This window comes from Budorcas taxicolor, chromosome 3 (assembly GCF_023091745.1).
Source record: "Budorcas taxicolor isolate Tak-1 chromosome 3, Takin1.1, whole genome shotgun sequence".
Lineage (NCBI taxonomy): Eukaryota > Metazoa > Chordata > Mammalia > Artiodactyla > Bovidae > Budorcas > Budorcas taxicolor.
The window spans coordinates 106063137-106087138 of NC_068912.1; the positions used below are offsets into that span (position 1 = coordinate 106063137).

The following is a 24002-nucleotide window of genomic DNA, read 5'->3' on the forward strand; positions in this document are numbered from 1 at the left end:
GACCTGTCAGCAAGTCCCATTCTTTTTTCTCTTGCTAACTCCAATCTCTTCTCCTAAATCTATTTCTGTCTATGCTTCCTAAAACACTGTTTCAGTCATTTTACTTCCTATGTTCAAAACCATCCTAATTTCTACTGCATCAAAAGTTTGAATGCACTGCCGTTTCCGAGGCCTCACTTTTCCCTATCCAACAGGTCCTATTACTTCTCATAAGACCTCAACATCCACGCTTTTCCCCAGGCAAGGTGTTCTCTAGTGGTTCCCTACAAAGTGCACATTCATTTCTGTACCTTCACTATCACAGTTATCCCTAAACCATTCTTTTCACCTACATAAACCCCACCATTATTTCAAGGTCCAACTCAAGGACCAATTTTTATAAAGCCTTATAAAAGGCTCTACATCTCTCTACCAAGTTACTTCTACATAATCTCAAGGGAACTATCATATAGCTAAGTATCTTACTACTGTTTCTGGAAACCAAACAAGGCCATACACACACTTTTGTATTTGCCAATACCTAATACAATGCTAAAAACAAAACAGGTTTCAAATAAACAAAGTCTGAGAGATTACAGGAAAAGTTGTTATTATAGAAGAAGAATAAAATCCAAGGTCTAGCTATTTTGCTTCTTCTGAGTTCTTTTGGCATATATCAGGTGCTGAGACTAACCATTATTCCACCTTACTCTGATTAAGCTTCCCAACACATAATATTGCAGCTGTTATTAGAGGCAAGCAATCTTCCATCTCCTTACCCTTCCCAACATTTCAGTGACTCTGTAGTACAGTCTGAAGTCAGGGAACATGATACCTCCAGCTTTGTTGTTCTTTCTCAAGACTTTTTGCTACTTGAGATTTTTCATGTTTCCATACAATTTTAGAATTCTTTGTTCTAATTTATGAAAAGTGCCACTGGCACTTGATAGGGTTTGCACTGAAATCTGTAGACTGCCATGAGTATGGTCGTTTTAACAGTAGTAATTCTTCCAATCCAGGAACACAGTGTATCTTTCCATCTGTGTCACCTTCCATTTCTTTCATGAGTGTCTTATAGTTTTCCTTTTTTTTTTTTTTTTTGAATAAAACACTTTATTTCTTTAGGTCCATTTTAGATTCACAGCAAACTTGAGAGAAAGGTACAGAGATTTCCCACGTAGCCCCTATCACTGCCTCCCCGATTATCAGCGTTCCCCTACTGGAGCAATGACATTTGTTACAACTGATGAGACTACTTGACCAATCACAAGCACCCAGAGTCCATAGTTTACATTACAGTTCACTCTTGGTGTTGCCCATTCTACAGGTTTGCACAAAGACACAGTGACATGTTTTATACATTATGTTATAGTACTGTGGTATTACACATATATTACAGTATAATTATGATATATTATATTATCACACAGAGTAGTTTAATGCCCTAAAATTCCCACTTGCTCCACCTAATCTTCCCTCCCTTCCTTTTCAGACTGGGTTCTTCAATTGGTAATATGCATTTAAACTTCCTCCAAGTGTTTTTATGGCTCAAGAGTTCATGTATTTTTAACACTGAACAATATTCTATTTTTACCACAGTTTAATTATCCATTCACCTGTGTGCTTAGTCGCTCAGTCGTGTCCAACTCTTTGCAACCCCATGAACTGTAGCCCACCAGGCTCCTCTGTTCCTGGGATTCTCCAGGCAAGAATACTAGAGTGGGTTGCCATTGCCTACTCCAGGGGGGTCTTATATTTTTCTGAATACAGGTATTTTCCTCCATACTTAAACTCATTCCAAGGTACTTTATTCTTTTTCATGAGACTATAAATGAGATTGTTTCAATTTATCTGACAGTGTTACTATATAGAAAGTGCAAGAGATTTCTGTATATTTATTTTGTATCCTAAACTCATGATGAACTTTACTGAACTCACTGATGAGCTCTAGTAGTTTTTTGGTGGTGTCTTTGGAACTTTCTATGTAAAACATCATGTCATCTGCAGACAGTGACAATTTTACTTCTTCCTTTTCAATTTGGATTCTTTTTTTTGTCTGACTACTCTGCAATGTGGGAGACTTGGGTTCAATCCCTGGGTTGGGAAGATCCCCTGGAGAAGGGAAAGGCTACCCACTCCAGTATTCTGGCCTGGAGAATTCCATGGACTCTACAGTCCATGGGGCCGCAAAGAGTCAGACATGTCTGAGTGACTTTCACTTCCACTCTGGCTAGAACTTCCAATACTATGTTGAATCAAAGTGGTAAAAGTGAACATCCTCATTGTATTCCTGATCTTAGAAGAAATGTTTTCAGTTTTTCACCATTGAGTATGACGTTAGCTGTGGGCTTGTCAGATATGGCCTTTGTTATGTTGAGGCATGTACCCTCTATTCACACTTTTTGAGTTTTTTATTTTTTTTTAATCACAAACAGATTTTGAATTTTGTCAAAGCCTTTTTTGCATCTACTGAGATTAACGTAATTCTTATTCAATTTAATGTGCTGAGTTACACTGACCAATTTGCAGATGTGTGCGTGCTTAGTCGCTCAGTTATTCCTGACTCTCTGCGACCCCATGGACTGTAGCCCACCAGGCTCCTCTGTCCATGGAATTCTCCAGGCAAGAATACTGGAGTAGGTTGCCATGCCCTCCTCCAGGAGATCTTCTCAACCCAGGGATCAACCCCGGGGTCTCCTGCATTGCAGGTGGATTCTTTACCAGCTGAGCTAACAGGGAAGCCCAGATATCAAACCATAATCACATCCCTGGGATAAATCCCACTTGATCATAGTACATGATCCTTTATTGTTGAATTCACTTTGCTAATATTTCACTGGGAAGTTTTACATCTATGTTCATCAATAATATTAACCCATAATTTTCTTTTTTCATGGTATCTTTGTCTGGTTTTAGTATCAGGGTGATGCTGGCCTTGTGTAATGAATTTGAAGTATTTTTTCTTCTTAATTGTATTTATGTATTATTCTTGGCTGTGCCTAGGTTTTGTTGCTACACATGGGCTTCTCATTGTGGTGGCTTCTCTGTTGCAGAGCACAGGCTAAAGGGGACTGGGCTTCAGCAGTTGATGTATGCAGGCTTAGCTGCCCCAAGGTGTGTGCAATCTTCCCAGACCAGGGATCAAACCAGTGTCTTCTGCATTGCCAGGTGGATTCTTAACCACTGGACCACCAGGGAAGTCCTGAAGTATCCCTTCCTCTACAAGATTTTAGAATAGTTTGAGGACAGTTATTAAGTCTTCTCTAACGTTTGGAACATTCACCTGTGAAGCCATCTTGACCTGGAGTTTTGTTTTTTAGGAGTTTTAAAAACTACTGACAATTTCATTACTGGTAATTGGTCTGTTCCTATTTTCTATTTCTTCCTGGTTCAGTGTAGGGAGAGGTAAATTTCTAGGAATTTGTCCATTTTTTCCAGGTTATCCATTTATTGGCATATAGCTGTCTGCAGTAATTTCTTATGATCTTTTGTATTTCCCTGGTGCCAGCTGTGAGCTCTCTTCATTTCTGAAATGATTTGGGCCCCTATTTTTTCTTGATGAGTCTGGCTAAAAGACATCAAATTTTGTTTATCTTTTCAAAGAACCAGCTTGTTGAAAGTTTCAATGATCTTTCCTATTTTTTTTTTTCTCTTTCATTTATTCCTGCTCTGATTCCTTATGATTTCTTACCTTCTACACTTTGGGTTTTGTTTGCCAAGTTCCTTTAGGTGTAAAGTTAGGTTGTTTATTCGATATTTTTCTTGTTTCCTGAGGTAGGCTTGTATTGCTATAAAACTCCCCCTTAGAAGTGCTTTTGTAGTTGGCTTTAGTGATGTGGTAGGCAGGCACAAGGCACCAACCATAGCAGAATATGTTCAAGGAGAAAAACATTAAACAGCAAATTCAGAAAATTCATTTGAGAAATTATACTCAAAGGTGGGAGGAGAGAAACGAGGTGATAGCTGAAAGAAGCATTTCTTCCTAAAAAATGGAAGAAATAACAGCATAAGTGCTGCGAAGATGGTTACAAGCAGAGGGGAATTGATAACGCAGTAGAGAAAGGAGAGCTGCTGCAGCATCAGCCTTAGGGGACAAGAGCAGACGGGGTCTGACACAGAAGTCTAGGAGACTGCTGGCCTTTGTGGGGGGAAAGCATATATAGTTTATCCTCAGAACAGAAGAGAAGGTGTAAATACATAAATGCAGGTAGGTCAATAGATGCCATGGAAATTCTCTTCCAACATTCCCAATTTCCTCAGGGAAAGAGGAAGAAAGCTCATCAGTGGGGACAGAGATGGGACAGAAGGTACTGTAGTATAGGTTAAAAGAAAAAGTTAAGAGTATGAAATAGTAACCTCACAGAGAGTGGGAGAGTGAATAGACTAAAGAAACATAGTGTGACTCAAAGTAAATCAGTTGGCAGGTTTTTCCCCATCCAAACCACTAATGCAGGTAAAGATATAAAGGAGGTGGAGATGTAGGGATAATGAGGATACAGGTTAGTCAAATAAGTATAATTAAGGAAGAGACCAGCAGAGGAGTTGAGGGTATATGCAAAGGAGTGATAATAGTGACTGACTATGGAAAAGCAGGGTAAGGAGGGAAGTGAGTACATGAGAAGAGTGAAGGAGAGTGAAAAGCGGATAGGACCAATAGATTTATTGGTCCTGGCGGAGTCTTTATATTAAAGTCTAAAGATAGGGGCTTCCTTTGTAGCTCAATGGTAGAGAATTCACCTGCCAGTGCAAGAGACATGGGTTCCACCCCTGACCTGGGAGGGTCTCACGTGCCAAGGAACAGCTAAGCCTCACTCTTGAGCCCGTGTTCTAGAGGCTGGGAGGCGCAACTGCTGGAACCCGCGCGTCCTTCAGCCCCAGCTCTGCAACAAGAGAGGCCACCGCAACGAGAAACCCGAGGACCACAACTAGAGTAGCCCCCACTCTCAGCAACTAGAAAAATGCCCATGTAGCAACGAAGACCCAGCACAGCCAGAAAGAAACAAATAAACAAAACGATTAAACTGGAAAGACAGTTTCACTTGGAAAATAAGATATTTATAGCTGAAACTGTCATAAAAGTTTAAGAATCACTACAGCATAGAACCAGATCCTCGTGATTCCTTCATTTAACAAGAAAGTTCGGTGTAGAGGTAAAATGAGAATCCATATTAAGACCTGAATGGCAGGTAAGAGAATTAAAGGCAGATGATGAAATATCTATTATTTTTCTCTGTATAATTTATCAAAAGACTAATTCCAACTTTTCTAAGGAAAACAATAATTTAGGCCAAAAACAACAACAAAAAAAAACCGTTTGTCTGCTTAATTATTGTTCAAAGTGTACCCATAAGTTCTAAAGTCCTATACTTCTCTGCTTACAGAGTTAAATGTATAAAGTAACTTAAGCTAACTGCCATTATCTTTAGTTTATCTCTTGACGCCACTATTAATGTCTACATTTCCCAGAGAAATTTAGTTTAAGAAGAAAAAGTGACTTTCACATTTAAACATTTCAAAACAAACCATCAGCCAAATTTATAGGCATTTATCTGCATATTTTTAATTATCTACTTTTCAAATACACCTAAAAGACACAATTTTATATTCAATGTGCTGAACAGTTAAATATACAATTAAAATGGTACTTATCAGTAGCCTGACCAAAAAAAAGTCTTGGTTTTCATCTTGTCATGCAACAATTATTAAAATCTAATAAATTCATTGTATGAATGACAACAGCAGTTACTTGCTTTACCTACCTCCTTAATAGCATCTTCATTAGGAAGAATGGAACATAAGCATGTGATATAGGCTTGCTGAAAAGATGACACATTTGAAATTTCTTTAGATTCTGCACACAGTTTTGATAAAGCAGTAGCCTGGGGGATGCAGTTAGATTTCAACAAATGTTTTATTCGCATTTGCAGAAAGAAAGGTCCTTCTTGTGCAATCAATTTATTGACTAGAAAAAAGGAAAAATAAAACAGTTTGATAACACGCCACATAACATATCAAGGTTGTGAAGATGAAAGTTTGATATCTTTTGTTGTTGTTTGTTTTCAGCAGATAAAAGGTCAGTTGACATTACTGGAAGTTTATTCTGATCTCTGTACTCATTTAACAGAGCAAAGAGCAAAATAACGTTGCTAATTATTCCCATATTACTTAGCAATTTTATTTTGAACATCAAACCATTAAAAAAAAATTTTTTAACTCTATTTTTTAGCCATACCAAACGGCATGTGGGATCCCAGTTCCCTGGCCAAGGATTGAACCCGCGTCCCCCTGCATTGGAAGCATAGAGCCCCAAACACTGGACCACCAGGGAAATCCCACAAACACCAAACCTTTTAATAAAGCTACTACTAACATTTCACCAAAATTCATTCTTTCACTTTCTCCTCCCTCACATCCTGATAAGGATAGTAAGGAACAGTGAAATGAACTATAAACATAAGAACATGGAAAAATGAAGTATCCTGTGTAATATTAACAACTACCACTTAAACACTCATGAGGTACCAAGCTTTGAGTGTTTTCACACACCTCTCATTTATTCTTCACACCACCACCAAGGCAAGTATTGTTATCCCCGGTTTAAGGTTAGGAAAATCAATACTCAGAGAAATTAGGTAACTTGCCAAGGATTCCAAAGCCAGTGGTGGTCTTTCCTCTAAACCAGGCATTTCTCAAAGTGTGTTCCACCGAGCAAAAGACCTGAGAGATAGTCCTAGAAAAAAAAGGGATTCCTTGGTCAAATCTCTGAACAGTCCTGCAATGAAGAAAACTGTTCACTCTTACTGAAACCCAATGTTACCCAAACTGATTTGACCAGAGAACCCTTTTACACATATCATTAACACGACATAAAGTCCATGTTCCTGGTTCAGTACACACTTTGGAAAATGCTGCTCGGAGCGGTACTCACATTGATTTGTACAGTGTTGTGAACAAGCCCTTGATTTATAAATAGTAAACATTCAACATGTGTGTGGCACTGTTACACAGTATTATTTAAAGAACAGAGGTGGGAATGTGCATGTTAAGGTGAGTGGCAAGCGAGATGGTTCACCTAACACAGTGTTTCTGCAACTTGAAAGTGCTTCTGAATCACCAGGGAAATCCTATTAAAATGCAGATTCTAATTCAGCAGGTCTGGAATGGGATCTGAGATTGTGCTTTTCTAATAAGCCTCACAGATAATATCCCTGCTACTAGGCCTACAGGCCACATGTTGAACAGAAATCGTTAAAATTAATGATAAACCACCAGGGTTGGGGGAACCATTGGCCCAATCTTAACTATGTATGAGAATTAACTGCAGAGATTTTAAAATTTTCTCTTTTTAAAAAAAAAGGTAACATTATACATGCAAATGACACAAAAGTCAAAAGGCACACAAAAAGATGTATAGTTAAAAGTTGTCTCCCTTCTACTCTGACTCCAGTCTCTTAGTCTCCTTCCTCAAGAAACAATAATCATTTTTGTTTATCCTTCCAGTACAGTTCGGAAAAGGCAATGACACCGCACTGCAGTACTCTTGCCTGGAAAATCCCAGGGACAGGGGAGCCTGTGGGCTGCCGTCTATGGGGTCGCACAGAGTCAAACACGACTGAAGCGACTTAGCAGCAGCAGCCAGTACAGTTTGTTCATCCTTCTGAGTACAGAAGACCTATTTCTTTTCCTATTTAATATATCATACAGGTCATTCTATCACATCACTGTACACTGAGAGCTCAATACTTTTAACAAGTGTGTTTATTCCACTGTACAGATCAAATATAACTAATTTAACCAATCCCCTCCTGATAAACTTTCAAGTTGTTTCCAATCTTTGGCAACTGTCAATAATGCTACAATTTACATCCCTGTACAGAGACCATTTCACAATGCAAGGCTGTATCTATAGAAAAAATTCCTAGAAGTGAAACTGTTGCCAGGTGGATGTGCAGAGATTGTACCAATTTATACTCCCAGCACACATCGGTGGAAGGGGCTTGTTTCCTGTGGCACTTCAGAAAGGTCAGTATTCAGAGCTTCAACTCTGGAGATTCTGATTTAGTAGATGGAGCCTGGACCTGGGATATGTGTCTGTGTGTTCTGGCTTTAAATTCCACAGATACTTTAATACACAGTCAAGGTCAAAAGGCATGGACAGAAAATAGATCACTTGCATTTGGACTTCTTTTAGTCCCACAAGCACTAAATTCCACAAAACGAACTCACAATCATATCTCAAAGAGCTCCTCATTCCTTACTTCTATTTTCAGTAATGGTATTCTCTCAATTTTTTAAAAAAGTGAAATTCTGGCATTACCCTTCCTTGCCAACTCCTTTCCTAAGAAAATCAACTTAGTTACCGTGTCCTAGCAATTCTTTTAAAAATTCTCTCCAACCTAATTACTTCATGTTATTTCTTGCCACATCTGTCCCCTCCATCCTAAACCCCCTAATATCAGATTATGCTCCATTTATCTACTTTATCAAGTATATGCATTTTCACAAATCTCACACCTGAAAACAGGTATGTTAGCTATACCACTCAACCACTCTAAATTCCTGTAACATTTTACTTATTTTACCACACTTATTTTTCTCTTTACATATAGTAATAAATGATCAGAGTATATAAAGGTCAAGATCTTAGATTTTGGAATCAATTAACTGAGGCCAAATCATGACTCTCATACATACTAGTTGTGAGGCCCTTGGACAAATTAGACCTTCCTGAGTCTCAAGTTTCTTTAACTATGAAAAGACTGCCTCACAGAGATGAGGGATCATAAACGAAACACCAGAATGCAAGTAAGACATGGAACACAGTGGCCAGGCAGAATGAATGCTCAATACTACTTGCTTTTCTTTGACTCTGATATCTACATTATACTATCAGCAATTTGAGGACAAATACTGTGTCGTGTTAACTTTTGGATAAAACCATGTATTTAGAAACCAAATGGTTATCACTTTTAATCAATCAAAACCCTTTAAATATTTCCTCACCTGGGCTCAAATTCTGTCTCCACAATTTTAACTATATGGCCTTGCCCATGTGTAATCTCTTGCCTGTTGAACGGATTAAATGAGACGGAAAACACAGTGCCCATCACATAACGGGCACGCTATAAATCACAGCTATTACTTCTATGAGGTAAAACTACTTTACTCAATATATTACAGTCACAGTTAAACCACTATATCAATTTTTAACAGAGATCAAAGCTGCATTTTAAAAACACTTTGTTATGTTAAAAATCAATCCTTACTTAACTGTACTTTTAAAAAGGAATCCATCCATACACTTCAATATTTAAAACGACACAATAAAGTGTACACTAAGAAGTCTCACTCCCAATTGTGTTCCCTTCTGTGTTCATTTTTCAAACATTTTAATACAAAAAATGTTTAACCATATAGCCTCTCCTCCAGCTAGATTCAACAACTGAACCATTTTGCCATATTTCTTTGTCTAGTTTTTCTTTTTCTGAGCCCCTTAAAAGTAAGTTGTAAACATCATGACGGTTTACCTCCTATATACTTCAACATGTAATAAATTGTAACATTTAAGGTCCAGTGAAAAATTATCTTTGCCTTTTTTAACAGAAGAGTGCTGTTTGTTTGCTTATTTTACAGAAGGCTCAGGTGACACATGACAAGTCATACAATGGCTTTAGAGGTATGTGGTAGAAGGGAAACAACAGACTGGGGTGGGAAGAAAAACAACCAGGAAGAAGTAAGAGCTGGCGGGTTCCTTCTCTACTAGATTGAGGGGAGGAAGTTACTGCCTCTGAACAATTAGGATGGCTCTCTTCCCTCAACCCTTAGTAGGGAGAAAAATAAAAGAGCAAAAGCCTATTGATTTGGCCCTCCTGAGTCTCAAGAAAAATAAGGAAAAGCCAGTGTTTTGATGTCATGAATTAAGAGGGGAGGAGGATGCTGGGGAAGGCACAAGTCAGTTGGAAAAACTGACAGATACCAGATGGCAGCTCTGGGTTTCCTCTAGCACAGTGAAAGGGGGTCTCCAAGGTTGATGGGCCTGAGGACTTTTGAGCTGTGGGTTGCTGCCATCACCACTGGAAGTATGGGTAGTTTGTGGGCACTGAGGCTCAGGCCAAGAACCACTAGGGGGACCTTGGCTGGGCTTGGTCTTGCCATCTCTACATTTTGTGGTAGGCTGCTAGGGTGGCCTGGGGTAAAAGCCCAGGCCATACCTGGGTGGGAGGACTTGTTCATTTCCCTGCCCATCAGGCCAGGCAAAAGTGTTAACAACTGGTACATATTACATGCTTCAGTAAAAAACGTCTTTTTTTTGGCGGCGGGGGGGGGAGGTGCGGGGGTGTGAAAGTGAAAGCCACTCAGTCCTGTCAGACTCTTAGTGACCCCATGGACTATACAGTCCATGGAATTCTCTAGGACAGAATACTGGAGTGGGTAGCCTTTCCCTTTTCCAGGGCATCTTCCCAATCCAGGGATCAAACCCAGGTCTCGCACATTGCAGGCAGATTCTTTACCAGCTGAGCCACAAAGGAAACCCTTTTTTTTGAGGGGCAGGAGAGGGGGCAGTAGTAAATTTGAGACTTCATGGCAGGAAAAATAAAAATCTAATGCACCTTTTTTTTTAATTCAAAAAACTAAACCAAAAGGCATTTACTCAGTTACTTGGAAGTTAAAAAATTTATTTTTAATGTTTCTGATTAGTACACTACTGAAAAACAGCAATTAATGAAATGATAGTCACTGCTCTCAACCATCAAATGTGTTAGTATCTGGGCTGCAAGGGCAATGAAGCTACACAGGAGGCTTTCTAAATCTGTTGATCTGAAATTAGTAAGGGCCAGTTGCAAAAGCAAGCAGGTCACAGGCTGCTCACCACTTACATTGTGGTTCTCAGAAAAATTCCTTACATATGTAGGTATCCTATACCCATTCAGAATTTTACAGAATATACAGGATACCATAGGATATTAGGCAAACAGTGCTTCTCCCCATTTCGTTTTTTTCTATGTAAAAAAAAAGAAACAAAAACTGAGTACTATTAATTCCAGAGGTAGGAGGGTGAAATATTTGATTAGTTACATCAGGAAAAATAAATGAGGGACATTTAATGCAATTCCATCTCTTCCCTCTGGGGCTTGAACCTGTCTACAAAGGTCATGCACTCTTCACTCCTGGATCCTTATCTGGGAATCTGCTAATTCTAGGATCCTTTTGCAACTATTTGGTGTTGTCCTCTAATTTTTTTTTTTTTTAACTTCCCAGGTGGCAGTAGTGGTAAACATCCCACCTGCCAATGCAATTTTTAATAATGATAAAGGCAAACACTGAGCGTCTACCTGCCTATATTTACAAAAGGATGCCATGTATCAAGAATCTCAACATAAAACATATATACAAATCTATTTTCTATTTAACAGGTCTTTTTTTCCTTATCAGTATAACTGATAAGCAGTAGAATTATCAGAGATAAGGAACCAAGAGAAAATCTAAGCGCTCTTATTATCAATCATCTCACTATAAAGAAAAACCCAAATAACATGCATACAATAGGTTATCAAACTTGGGGAATGAATAAGTTAACTGAAATATTTTAAGACATGTCTCCATGCTAAATAGCTTCAGTTCAGTTCAGTTCAGTCACTCAGTCGTGTCTGACTCTTTGCGACCCCATGAATCGCAGCATGCCAGGCCTCCCTGTCCATCACCAACTCCCGGAGTTTACTCAGACTCACGTCCATCGAGTCCGTGATGCCATCCAGCCATCTCATCCTCTGTCCTCCCCTTCTCCTCCTGCCCCCAATCCCTCCCAGCATCAGAGTCTTTTCCAATGAGTCAACTCTTCACATGAGGTGGCCAAAGTACTGGAGGTTTCAGCTTTAGCATCATTCCTTCCAAAGAAATCCCAGGGTTGATCTCCTTCAGAATGGACTGGTTGGATCTCCTTGCAGTCCAAGGGACTCTCAAGAGTCTTCTCCAACACCACAGTTCAAACTCATCAATTCTTCGGTGCTCAGCCTCCTTCACAGCCCAATTCTCACATCCATACATGACCACTGGAAAAACCACAGCCTTGACTAGACAGACCTTAGTCGGCAAAGTAATATCTCTGCTTTTGAATATACTATCTAGGTTGGTCATAAATTTTCTTCCAAGGAGTAAGCGTCTTTTAATTTCATGGCTGCAGTCACCATCTGCAGTGATTTTGGAGCCCCAAAAAATAAAGTTTGACACTGTTTCCACTGTTTTCCCATCTATTTCCCATGAAGTGATGGGACTGGATGCCATGATCTTCGTTTTCTGAATGCTGAGCTTTAAGCCAACTTTTTCACTCTCCTCTTTTACTTTCATTGAGAGGCTTTTTAGCTCCTCTTCACTTTCTGCCATAAGGGTGGTGTCATCTGCATATCTGAGGTGATTGATATTTCTCCCGGCACTCTTGATTCCAGCTTGTGTTTCTTCCAGTCCAGCGTTTCTCTTGATATACTCCTCATATAAGTTAAATAAGCAGGGTGACAATACACAGCCTTGACGTACTCCTTTTCCTATCTGGAACCAGTCTGTTGTTCCATGTCCAGATCTAACTGTTGCTTCCTGACCTGCATATAGATTTCTCAAGAGGCAGGTTAGGTGGTCTGGTATTCCCATCTCTTTCAGAATTTTCCACAGTGTGCCCATTTCTTTGTGACCTTAGGGACTGTAGCCCACCAGGCTCCTGTGACCATGGGATTCTCTAGCAAGGAATATTGGAGTTGGTTGCCATGGGGGATCTTCCTGACCCAGGATCAAACCCTTGTCTCTTACGTCTCCTGCGCTGGCAGGTTCTTTATCATTAGTGCCACCAGGGAGGCCCATATTTTAAGACATCAACATACAAAAGGCCTGAGACTTGAACTAAAGATATATCAAAAGCGTAAATAAAAACTGTTTTGAAACTCATTCTTATTCCAGAAACATACTTAACAAACATGTGATCCTTGTTAATTTTCTACTAACTTAAAGCAAACAAAATCATAAATGTTGGACATGTAAAATGAGATATTTTGTGCATCTAAATGGAAACATCAACCCAAATCCACAAATCTGTTGGTCTTCAACTGATAATTTTAAATGAAAATTTTCTTCTTTGTGTATCTCTATAAAATGCTAAATTCCAATGTTTCTTAAATCTAAAATAAAGAGTAATTTTCTGTCATAGTCCTCAGCTCTAGTAACCAGTAAACAAAATATAAGCAAAGCTCTACTATATACCAAGGACTAGAAGCAGAGTATTAATTTCTATCACAGGAGCTCTGTATAAACATTGTTATTCAAAGCAGTATTTAAAAACAAGTACAAAGGGATACTTTTAAAACTCTAGGTTAAAATTCAAGAATCTTTAAACAAAACATTAAGTGCTAATGGTTAGTTTTTACTATTCAAAGGAGACCAGAATGACTGGTTATTTCACACAGGTGACATCCACAAAATTTTAACCCATAAAATTTTTAATTCTCTTAGAACTAAATCCTCCTTCAGTAGTCAGTATAGTTTTAAGCTTACCTTCTTCTGTTTCTACTGGCTGTTGAGACAAAATTTTAAGAAGAACAGGATTTTTCCACACCCCTTCCTTGGTAACATGAACCAGTATTTGTAGGTTATTATTCCCAAATTCCAATAATGCATCATGTGACTCCTAAAAAAAAAAAAAAGGCATATCCAGAAAACAGGCAATATAAAGTCTTTTTGCCTTCTCAATATATCTGAAAGTCTATGACAAGTCTTGTATCTTGGATTTCCTAAAAATAAATAAGCAAGAGGAAAAAAAATAGCTATCCTCAAAGTTTTATGGAATTCTGTTGCTGCGTTTAAATAATGAAACTAGGGCATTTTCACTAAGTTAAAGAGTACCTTTAAAATGTTTTCTTGAATTCTCCTATGTAAAATTATCACAATTCAATTTACATCCTTGAATTACTAAATTATTTTAAGGTCACTGGCACAGCTTTGTTTTAAAAGATTCTGCAGTATTCACACAGGCAACCTATTCCTTCTAACATAAGCATGACAACGATATCTATTGTTATATATCTTTTTAATTGTTTAAATTCTTCTATCAAAAGACTTTAAACGACAGATGGCTCCAGGGACTTTCAATGCAGGGACCACAGGTTCAATCTCTGGTTGGGAAACTAAGATTCCACAAGCTGAGCAGCATGACCAAATAAACAAATAAAGACAAAAAATTCTAAATAACCTCAAATAGAGTCTTCAAAAACTATGGTGGAATTTTAAAAATAATTTCTTGTTTAAGGTAAAACTATCCAAAGTCCACATCTTGAAATCTACAATATAGAAATACAAGTGCAAGATGTTCACTCTAGCATTATTTACAATAAACAGCAGAGAGATCTGGCCAAATAATTTATGGTGCAGCCACATAACAGAATCCCAGGCAATCATCAAGGAAGATGCAATCCTAGACATACGCAATCCTAGACATATGTCCATGATAAGATCATTAAGTTAAAAAGGTTGCAAAACATAGGATCTCATTTTTGTTTATTTAAAACTCCATTTCAGAATGTATTTTTATATCCATGAAGAAAAGGTCTGGAAGGGTTACACAAGCTGTAAATAGTGGTTGAGAATGCTCTCTGTGGCCTGCCTGGTAAAACTATTCTCTTCCCAAAGGTATCCTCAAAACATATCCTGATGCCTTACCCATTTTTACCTAAAGTAAGAAAACTTCCATTGTTCAAGCTTTATGTTTCTACAGGGATTGTGTCAGATTTATCTGTACCTCTACTGTATTTATTTTATTGAGCACATATCAGAAATGTGACTATATATATCCTAAATTGTCTGATAAATATTTTAACAAAGTTGTACAGGCAGGCAGGAAGGCCATTATAGGGATTAGAACATGCCAAGAACATGACAAAGAATTCTTCTTAAACAGAAAATCTAAACAGTAACAATTATGCAGGAGTTGGCGATGGACAGGGAAGCCTGGCATGCTGCAGTTCACGGGGTCAAAAGAGTCAGACACGACTGAACTGAACTGAACATTATATCATTTTGTTTCGGATTATACAGTCAAGAAGAAAGAAATTTTCAAATAATGAGGTGTGTCTGTTAACACACAAACCTTGGCTTATGCCTGCATGAAACAGGTCTAGGCTACTATGGCGTTTGTGTCCTTGAGAAAACAGTTAAACAAAGCAAGTTCTAGGTATAAATCTAGGTGTTAACTTTAGGCAAGTTAATTCACCTCTCTATGCCTGCCTCCCTATTTATAAATTGTGGTTCAAATGATCTCTATGTTATATAAGGTTTGCAATTTGATTAAAACATACAAAATATAAAAACAATGTAGAGCACTGACTGCCACATAATTAATGATAATAACTGAATAATAGCTTTTTTACTGTTTTCTTTAAACAGTTTTTCTATCTCTACTGCTAACAGGCAAATTTGCTTTCTATTGCTGGCAGTACACTTGCTTTTTTTCTCCTACCTTACTCTCCTCTCCCCAACTTGCTATTTTCTGATCTGCTCATCTGAGAATGCTTATTATCAAGCCAACAGATGAACTAACACAGCTCTCCTGTAAGTAAGATGCATGAACAGAATCCCTGATGACTACTTTTAATTGTTAGCATTATAAATCCCTGAAATTTTAGGGGAAATTATTAGATAAATGTACCATGAATGAACCAAATAATATTACATAATAAACATATATAATTTTATATTTTAATAGATTTATTCTAAAATTTTGTTTCTGAAGAATGAAAAACTTTTTGTTGCCTTTTAAGCTATGTAAAGACTAACAAAACCAAATGAAAGGAAAAAACCCAATAATTTTTAGGATACTCTCTTCATCTGGAAGGCCTCTTTCTCATTCCATGAACTAAATACAATAGATAATGAACTTGTTTTTGTTGTAAGTTTCCAATTTCAGTTTGCTGGGAGAAATTAACTAGGTGTCTTGGATATCCAAACAGAGACCTTTTTTGAGGCCAAATCAACCCACCTGTAAAGACTGAAGGAAGAGTACCCAGGCTTCACATGGCAGTTCACTTTCAGACACTGAAAGCAGTAATTCAAAACAACTCCTAGAATATGAAAAACTAAGTCAGTATATAACACTGGTTATAGTCATAATCAAGTACAGTATGACAGTGACTCAATATACATTTTAGATTTATTTAGACTATTTCAAATTTGTTTTTTACTCTTCAAAACTTTATTCAACATTGTTATATTATTAACTTTACAACTTTAAAAAAGAGAAAAAAGAAAAACTATGAAGCTTTAGAGAAGGAATAACAGGATTGTAAAACAAGGAATGTTTCTGTTCCAAAAAAAGTATGATGTTAGAGGTCTGGGATTTTGGAAAATAGCAAAGAAAAGTTAAGACCACAGAAAAGTAAAATCGATCACCCAGACTAAAATTTATCCTACCAACAATCTGTAAACTGAATCAAGATGATTCCAGAACCAAACACTAACAGCTGTTATATTTTTCACTCTGCAGATAAAATACATTAAAGGTGTAATTCTGTCTGCTTTAGGCAGTCAGGTATTAAAATATCAACTCAGTCATTACGGGTTCTCAGGGTGGTAATTTTATACTGTGCCCTGAGACTTTCTGCTAGTAAAATGCAAATAATACAACTGCGGTGCAGAATTTCACAGTAATTCCCTAAAAGACCACTACACCTTCCAGATACTCTGTCGCTTCAGTTGATCTATACCTAAGGACAGAAAGAAAAGGACAGTTATCAATCTAAGCCTGAGTAGAAAAAGAGACTCTAGGGGCAGTTAAATATTACGCTGCTTGGCTGCAGTTTCACGTATACTTGTCTCCTGAAAATGGGAATATAAAGGGGTCAGAGCAAAGGAAATTTCATTCAAAGGTATGACTCTTTAAACAATGTGATGCCATAGTAAAGAGAAGTCAGGCAAACATTACAACCAAAAATACTCAATTTTAAAAGTGATTTAAGTTCTCAAACTTACAGGACTAATCTGCCAAGCACTAAGAGGACATCTTCACACTCAGTAGTTAAATATGGGCGAGCACTGGCAAAGCTTTGGATGGCAAGTCGATATACCTCCAGGAGATACACAATATGTTCTGATGCATTCTTGTTGCTTGCATACTGCAACAAGGTCTAAAAAATAAAGTTTTAATTATTTAACAAATAAAGACAATGAAACAAACAAGACTATCTTTGTTCTCAAATGTACTACCCCTTCCCTTTTTTCTAACAGATGCATACACCTTTTATTTGGCACTAGTCTGTGGAGAGAATTCTATTTTCATCGCTTAATGAATTATTTCTGTTGAATTAAAGAATAGGCAGAACTGCTCTTTTGACATGAGAATAAATCTACGAATAGAGCCATAAAATGCCGATAGTTGTTCTCAACAGAGGTCTGGAGTTATCATCTCTGAAATTTAGTAATTAGTTTCATTAATACAACACTAAATTGAGCACCAACCATGTACCAAGACAATGGTTATACAAGATTATGATTCCTGCCGTATACAAAAGACATTGCTGTGTGTGGCCCTTAGCTCTTTACTCTTTTTTCCCACACAGAACTGATTAGGCTTAATTTACACTTACCAATTTATAAAAGGTTATGGTTATATTTCAGAAAAGGCAATGGCACCCCACTCCAGTACTCTTGCCTGGAGAATCCCATGGACGGAGGAGCTTGGTGGGCTGCAGTCCATGGGGTCGCTGAGTCAGACACGACTGAGCAACTTCACTTTCACTTTTCACTTTCATGCACTGGAGAAGGAAATGGCAACCGACTCCAGTGCTCTTGCCTGAAGAGTCCCAGGGACGGGAGAGCCTGGTGGGCTGCCGTCTCTGGGGTTGCACAGAGTCAGACATGACTGGAGCGACTTAGTGTGGTTATATTTAATGAAGTTATTTCAAAAACTAACATACATGCCAGATGCTCCAAAATCACTGCGGACAGTGACAGTAGCCACAAAATTAAAAGACGCGAGCTATGACAAACCTAGACAGCATATTAAAAAGACATCACTGCCTACAAAGGTCCTATAGTCAAAGCTATGGTTATTCCAAGAGTCAGGTAGGGATATGAGAGCTGGACCACAAAGAAGCCCGAGCGCCAAAGAAATAATGCTTTCAAACTGTCGTGCTGGAGAAGACCCTCGAGAGTCCTCTGGACAGTAAGGAAGGTAAACCATTCAATCCTAAAGGAAATCAACCCTGAATATTCATTGGAAGGACTGATGCTGAAGCTGAAGCTCCAGTACTTTGGCCCCCTGATGCAAAGAGCCGACTCATTAGAAAAGACCCTGATGCTGGAAAGACTCAGGGCAGGAGGAGCAGGGGGTGACAGAGGATGAGATGGTTGGTTGGCATCACTGATTCAATGGAGAGGAGTTTGAGCAAACTCTGGGAGATAGTGAAAGACAGGGAAGCCTGGCGTGCTGCAGGTCTTGCAGCTGCAAAAAGCCAGACACGACTTAGCGACCGAACAACAATGCCAGATGCCAGGTTATTTGTTTACAAAGGGGACAGTCATATTAACACCTAGAGTACCTCATTCCCCATATTTTGATATAATAGGTTTTCTGGTGAATTAAAAATCTAAAACAAAGGAAAACCAGAACCACAATAAGGCCTGAAAAATTACATGTTCAAATCACAATGGAAAGCTGGCTTCTATTCTCTTTGGACAGTGTGGAAAATAGGCTAAGTTCTTGTTTGGAGTCTCTCTAGGTTCCACAAAGTTGCTCTCCCTTCTACCAATATACTTCTTTCCTCTAACAACTGAATAGGTTTTGCTTATGCTTAACTGATACATGCTTAATTAACAGGTTAAGACTTGAATTTTTCTCACCCCCTAGAACACACATTCTGACTGCGTAGCTAGGCAGTTAAGGCTACTTCAGTAATAATCTCTTCAAGGATTCCTAACTTCCTATATTCTGATCCTTCCGCCTAGCAAACTACAAATAGCTTGGTGGTATTGCAGGATTCCACTGATTTTCTGTAGTTTTTTTTCTGTAGTTTTCACAATAACAGTCCTTGTATCAGTTCTGATAATTAAGAACTGTCTTGATTATTGAAAAAAAAACAACAGGGAAATGAATGATAAACTGTTAAATCATATACTTCAATAAAGGCCGGCGGCCGAGAGGAGCTACCCCACATCCGAGGTCAAGGGCAGAAGCTGGGAGGACCCCATGCCCGAAGGGTGGTGGCCAAGAGGAGTTACCCCACACCCGAGGTCAGGGGCAGCGGCCGAGAGTGCCAGGCTGCGACGGCGCAGGAATGGCCAGGAGGAGCTACCCTGCGTCGGAGGTCAGGGGCGGCGGCCGGGAGGAGCAACCCCACGTCCAAGGAGTGGTGGCTGCGCGGGTGCAGGAGGGCCTAGAGGAGCCATCCCACGTTGAAGGTCAGGAAGGGCAGTGGTGAGGAGACACCCTTCATCCAAGGTAAGGAGCAGCGGCTGTGCTGTGCTGGAGCAGCCGTGAAGAGATACCCCACGCCCAAGGTAAGAGAAACCCAAGTAAGATGGTAGGTGTTGCAAGAGGGCATCAGAGGGCAGACACACTGAAACCATACTCACAGGAAACTAGTCAATCTAATCACACTAGGACCACAGCCTTGTCTAACTCAAAGAAACTAAGCCATGCCAGTGGGGCAACCCAAGACGGGCAGGTCATGGTGGAGAGGTCTGACAGAATGTGGTCCACTGGAGAAGGGGATGGCAAACCACTTCAGTATTCTTGCCTTGAGAACCCCATGAACAGTATGAAAAGGCAAAATGATAGGATACTGAAAGAGGAACTCCCCAGGTCAGTAGGTGCCCAATATGCTACTGGAGATCAGTGGAGAAATAAAACTAGAAAGAATGAAGGGATGGAGCCAAAGCAAAAACAATACCCAGGTGTGGATGTGACTGGTAATAGAAGCAAGGTCCGATGCTGTATAGGAACCTGGAATGTCAGGTCCATGAATCAAGGCAAATTGGAAGTGGTCAAACAAGAGATGGCAAGAGAGAACGTCGACATTCTAGGAATCAGCGAACTAAAATGGACTGGAATGGGTGAATTTAACTCCGATGACCATTATATCTACTACTGTGGGCAGGAATCCCTCAGAAGAAATGGAGTAGCCATCATGGTCAACAAAAGAGGCTGAAATGCAGTACCTGGATGCACTCTCAAAAATGACAGAATGATCTCTGCTCGTCTCCAAGGCAAACCATTCAATATCACAGTTATCCAAGTCTATGCCCCAACCAGTAACACTGAAGAAACTGAAATTGAACGGTTGTATGAAGACCTACAAGACCTTTTAGAACTAACACCCAAAAGAGATGTCCTTTTCATTATAGGGGACTGGAATGCAAAAGTAGGAAGTCAAGAAACACCTGGAGTAACAGGCACATTTGGCCCCAGATTGCGGAATGAAGCAGGGCAAAGACTAATAGAGTTTTGCCAAGAAAATGCACTGGTCATAGCAAACACCCTCTTCCAACAACACAAGAGAAGACTCTACACATGGACATCACCAGATGGTCAACACCGAAATCAGACTGATTATATTCTTTGCAGCCAAAGATGGAGAAGCTCAATACAGTCAACAAAAACAAGACCAGGAGCTGACTGTGGCTCAGATCATGAACTCCTTATTACCAAATTCAGACTCAAATTGAAGAAAGTAGGGAAAACCACTAGACCATTCAGGTATGACCTAAATCAAAGACCTTATGATTATACAGTGGAAGTGAGAAATAGATTTAAGGGCCTAGATCTGATAGATAGAGTGCCTGATGAACTACGGAATGAGGTTTGTGACACTGTACAGGAGATAGGGATCGAGACCAAACCCAAGGAAAAGAAATGCAAAAAAGCAAAATGGCTGTCTGGGGAGGCCTTACAAATAGCTGTGAAAAGAAGAGAAGCAAAAAACAAAGGAGAAAAGGAAAGATATAAGCATCTGAATGCAGAGTTCCAAAGAATAACAAGAAGAGATAAGAAAGCCTTCTTCAGCGATCAGTGCAAAGAAATAGAGGAAAAGAACAAAATGGGAAAGACTAGAGATCCCCTCAAGAAAATTAGAGATACCAAGGGAACATTTCATGCAAAGATGGGCTCGATAAAGGACAGAAATGGTATGGACCTAACAGAAGCAGAAGACATTAAGAGGAGGTGGCAAGAATACACAGGAGAACTGTACAAAAAAGATCTTCACGACCCAGATAATCATGATGGTGTGATCACCCATCTAGAGCCAGACATTCTGGAATGTGAAGTCAAGTGGGCCTTAGAAAGCATCACTATGAACAAAGCTAGTGGAGGTGATGGAATTCCATTTGAGCTATTTCAAATCGTGAAAGATGATGCTGTGAAAGTGCTGCACTCAATATGCCAGCAAATTTGGAAAACTCGAGCAGTGGCCACAGGACTGGAAAAGGTCAGTTTTCATTTTAACCCCAAAGAAAGGCAATGCAAAAGATTGCTCAAACTACCCCACAATTGCACTCATCTCACATGCTAGTAAAGTAATGCTCAAAATTCTCCAAGCCAGGCTTCAGCAATACGTGAACCGTGAACTCCCTGATGTTCAAGCTGGTTTTAGAAAGGGCAGAGGAACCAGAGATCAAATTGCCAACATCCGCTGGATCATGGAAAAAGCAAGAGAGTTCCAGAAAAACATCTATTTCTGCTTTATTGACTATGCCAAAGCCTTTGACTGTGTGGATCACAATCAACTGTGGACAATTCTGAAAGAGATGGGAATACCAGACCACCTGACCTGCCTCTTGAGAAATCTGTATGCAGGTCAGAAAGCAACAGTTAGAACTGGACATGGAACAACAGACTGGTTCCAAATAGGAAAAGGAGTACGTCAAGGCTGTATATTGTCACCCTGCTTTTTTAACTTATATGAGGAGTACATCATGAGAAACGCTGGACTGGAAGAAGCAACAAGCTGGAATCAAGAGTGCCGGGAGAAATATCAATCACCTCAGATATGCAGATGACACCACCCTTATGGCAGAAAGTGCAGAGGAGCTAAAAAGCCTCTTGATGAAAGTGAAAGAGGAGAGTGAAAAAGTTGGCTTCAAGCTCAACATTCAGAAAACGAAGATCATGGCATCCAGTCCCATCACTTCATGGGAAATAGATGGGGAAACAGTGGAAACAGTGTCAGACTTTATTTTTTGAGCTCCAAAATCACTGCAGATGGTGACTGCAGCCATGAAATTAAAAGACGCTTACTCCTTGGAAGAAAAGTTATGACCAACCTAGATAATATATTCAAAAGCAGAGACATTACTTTGCCGACTAAGGTCCGCCTAGTCAAGGCTACGGTTTTCCAGTGGTCATGTATGGATATGAGAGCCGGACTGTGAAGAAGGCTGAACGCCGAAGAATTGATGCTTTTGAACTGTGGTGCTGGAGGAAACTCTTGAGGGTCCCTTGGACTGCAAGGAGATCCAACCAGTCCATTCTGAAAGAGATCAACCCTGGGATTCCTTTGGAAGGAATGATGCTAAAGCTGAAGCTCCAGTACTTTGGCCACCTCATGCGAAGAGTTGACTCACTGGAAAAGACTCTGATGCTGGGAGGGATTGGGGGCAGGAGGAGAAGGGGACGACAGAGGATGAGATGGCTGGATGACATCACAGACTCGATGGACGTGAGTCTGAGTGAACTCTGGAAGTTGGTGATGGACAGGCAGGCCTGGCGTGCTGCGATTCATGGGGTTGCGACGAGTTAGACATGACTGAGCGACTGAACTGAACTAACTTACACACTGAATGTTCTGATTATTGCATACTTGAATGATCAAGATACTTAAGCTATTAAGTTGGTAAGAAAAGTAATTGTGGTTTCGCACTGTGAATTTGAAATCATTATAGCTAGGCTCAAACACATCTTCATTAATCAAAATAGGAACCATTACAATCAATGCATTTTTGCCAACAAGAAGTAAGTCTGTTTATTCCTGTAGCATAAAAATCCGTGCCTGGGGATTTGACAGACTCTTGGAAAACATTTTCTGCCTCCTGCTGATTGTGGAAGCATTCTCCCTGCAAAAAGTTGTTGAAATGCTTGAACAAGTGGTAGTCCGTTGGCAAGAGGTCAGATGGAAAAAGCAAAACTTCATAGACCAATTCATTCAACTTTTGAACCATTTGTTGTGTACGTGTGGTCGAGCATTGTCCTGGAGAAGAATTGGGCCCATTCTATTGACCAATGCCACCTGCAGGCATTGCAGTTCGGGTGAATCTCCTAGATTTGCTGAGCACACTTCCCACAATATAATGGTTTTGCTGGGATTCAGAAAGGTGTAGTGGATCGGGCCATCAGAGACCATGACCTTTTTTGGTGGAAGTTTGGCTTTGGGAAGAGTTTTGGAGCTTCTTCTCAGTCCAACCACTGAGCTGGTCATCACCAGCTGTAATAAAAAATTCACCTTTTGTTGCACATCACAGTCCAATCAAGAAATGGTTCACTGGGGACTTCCCTGGTGGCTAAGATGCCGTGCTCTCAAAGCAGGAGGTCTTGGTTCAAGCCCTGGTCAGGGAGCTAGAACCCACAGGCCACATCGAAGATCCCATGTTCTGCAACTAAGACCAGGCACAGCCAAATAAACAAACGAAATAAATTTTTTTTTTTTAAAGAAACGTTCATTGTTGTTGTGCAGACTAATAGAAGACAACACTTCAAAAAGACGATTTTTTTTTTTTGCAGTCAAACACCCACTAACTGAGCTTTTTCCAATTTGCTTCAAATGCCAAACAACCGTAGAATGGGAGAGTTGAGTTCTTCGGCAACTTTGCATGTAGTTGTAAGAGGATCGGCTTTGATGATCCTCTCCATTGGGCACTGTCAACTTAAGAGAAAGTGAAGGACAGGGAATCCAGGCACGGTGCAGTCCATGGGGTTGCAAAAGAGTCAGACATGACTGAGAGACTGAACAGTTTCTGACGGTCGGCCACTATGCCCCTCATCTTCAAGGCTCTTGTCTCCT

At 39.6% G+C, this 24002-nt stretch overlaps 1 protein-coding gene across 1 annotated transcript in view; it reads right to left on the minus strand.

Moving 5' to 3' along the window:
• Positions 1–24002, minus strand: part of RLF (RLF zinc finger) — an 84647-nt gene that overhangs the window by 32620 nt on the left and 28025 nt on the right. Inside the window, exons 2-5 of the mRNA XM_052637333.1 lie at positions 16981–17135; positions 15992–16073; positions 13516–13648; positions 5739–5941 (exon numbers count right to left, since the gene is read on the minus strand). Of these exons, the coding sequence (XP_052493293.1) occupies positions 5739–5941; positions 13516–13648; positions 15992–16073; positions 16981–17135 (573 nt within the window). The remainder of the gene's footprint in view (positions 1–5738; positions 5942–13515; positions 13649–15991; positions 16074–16980; positions 17136–24002) is intronic.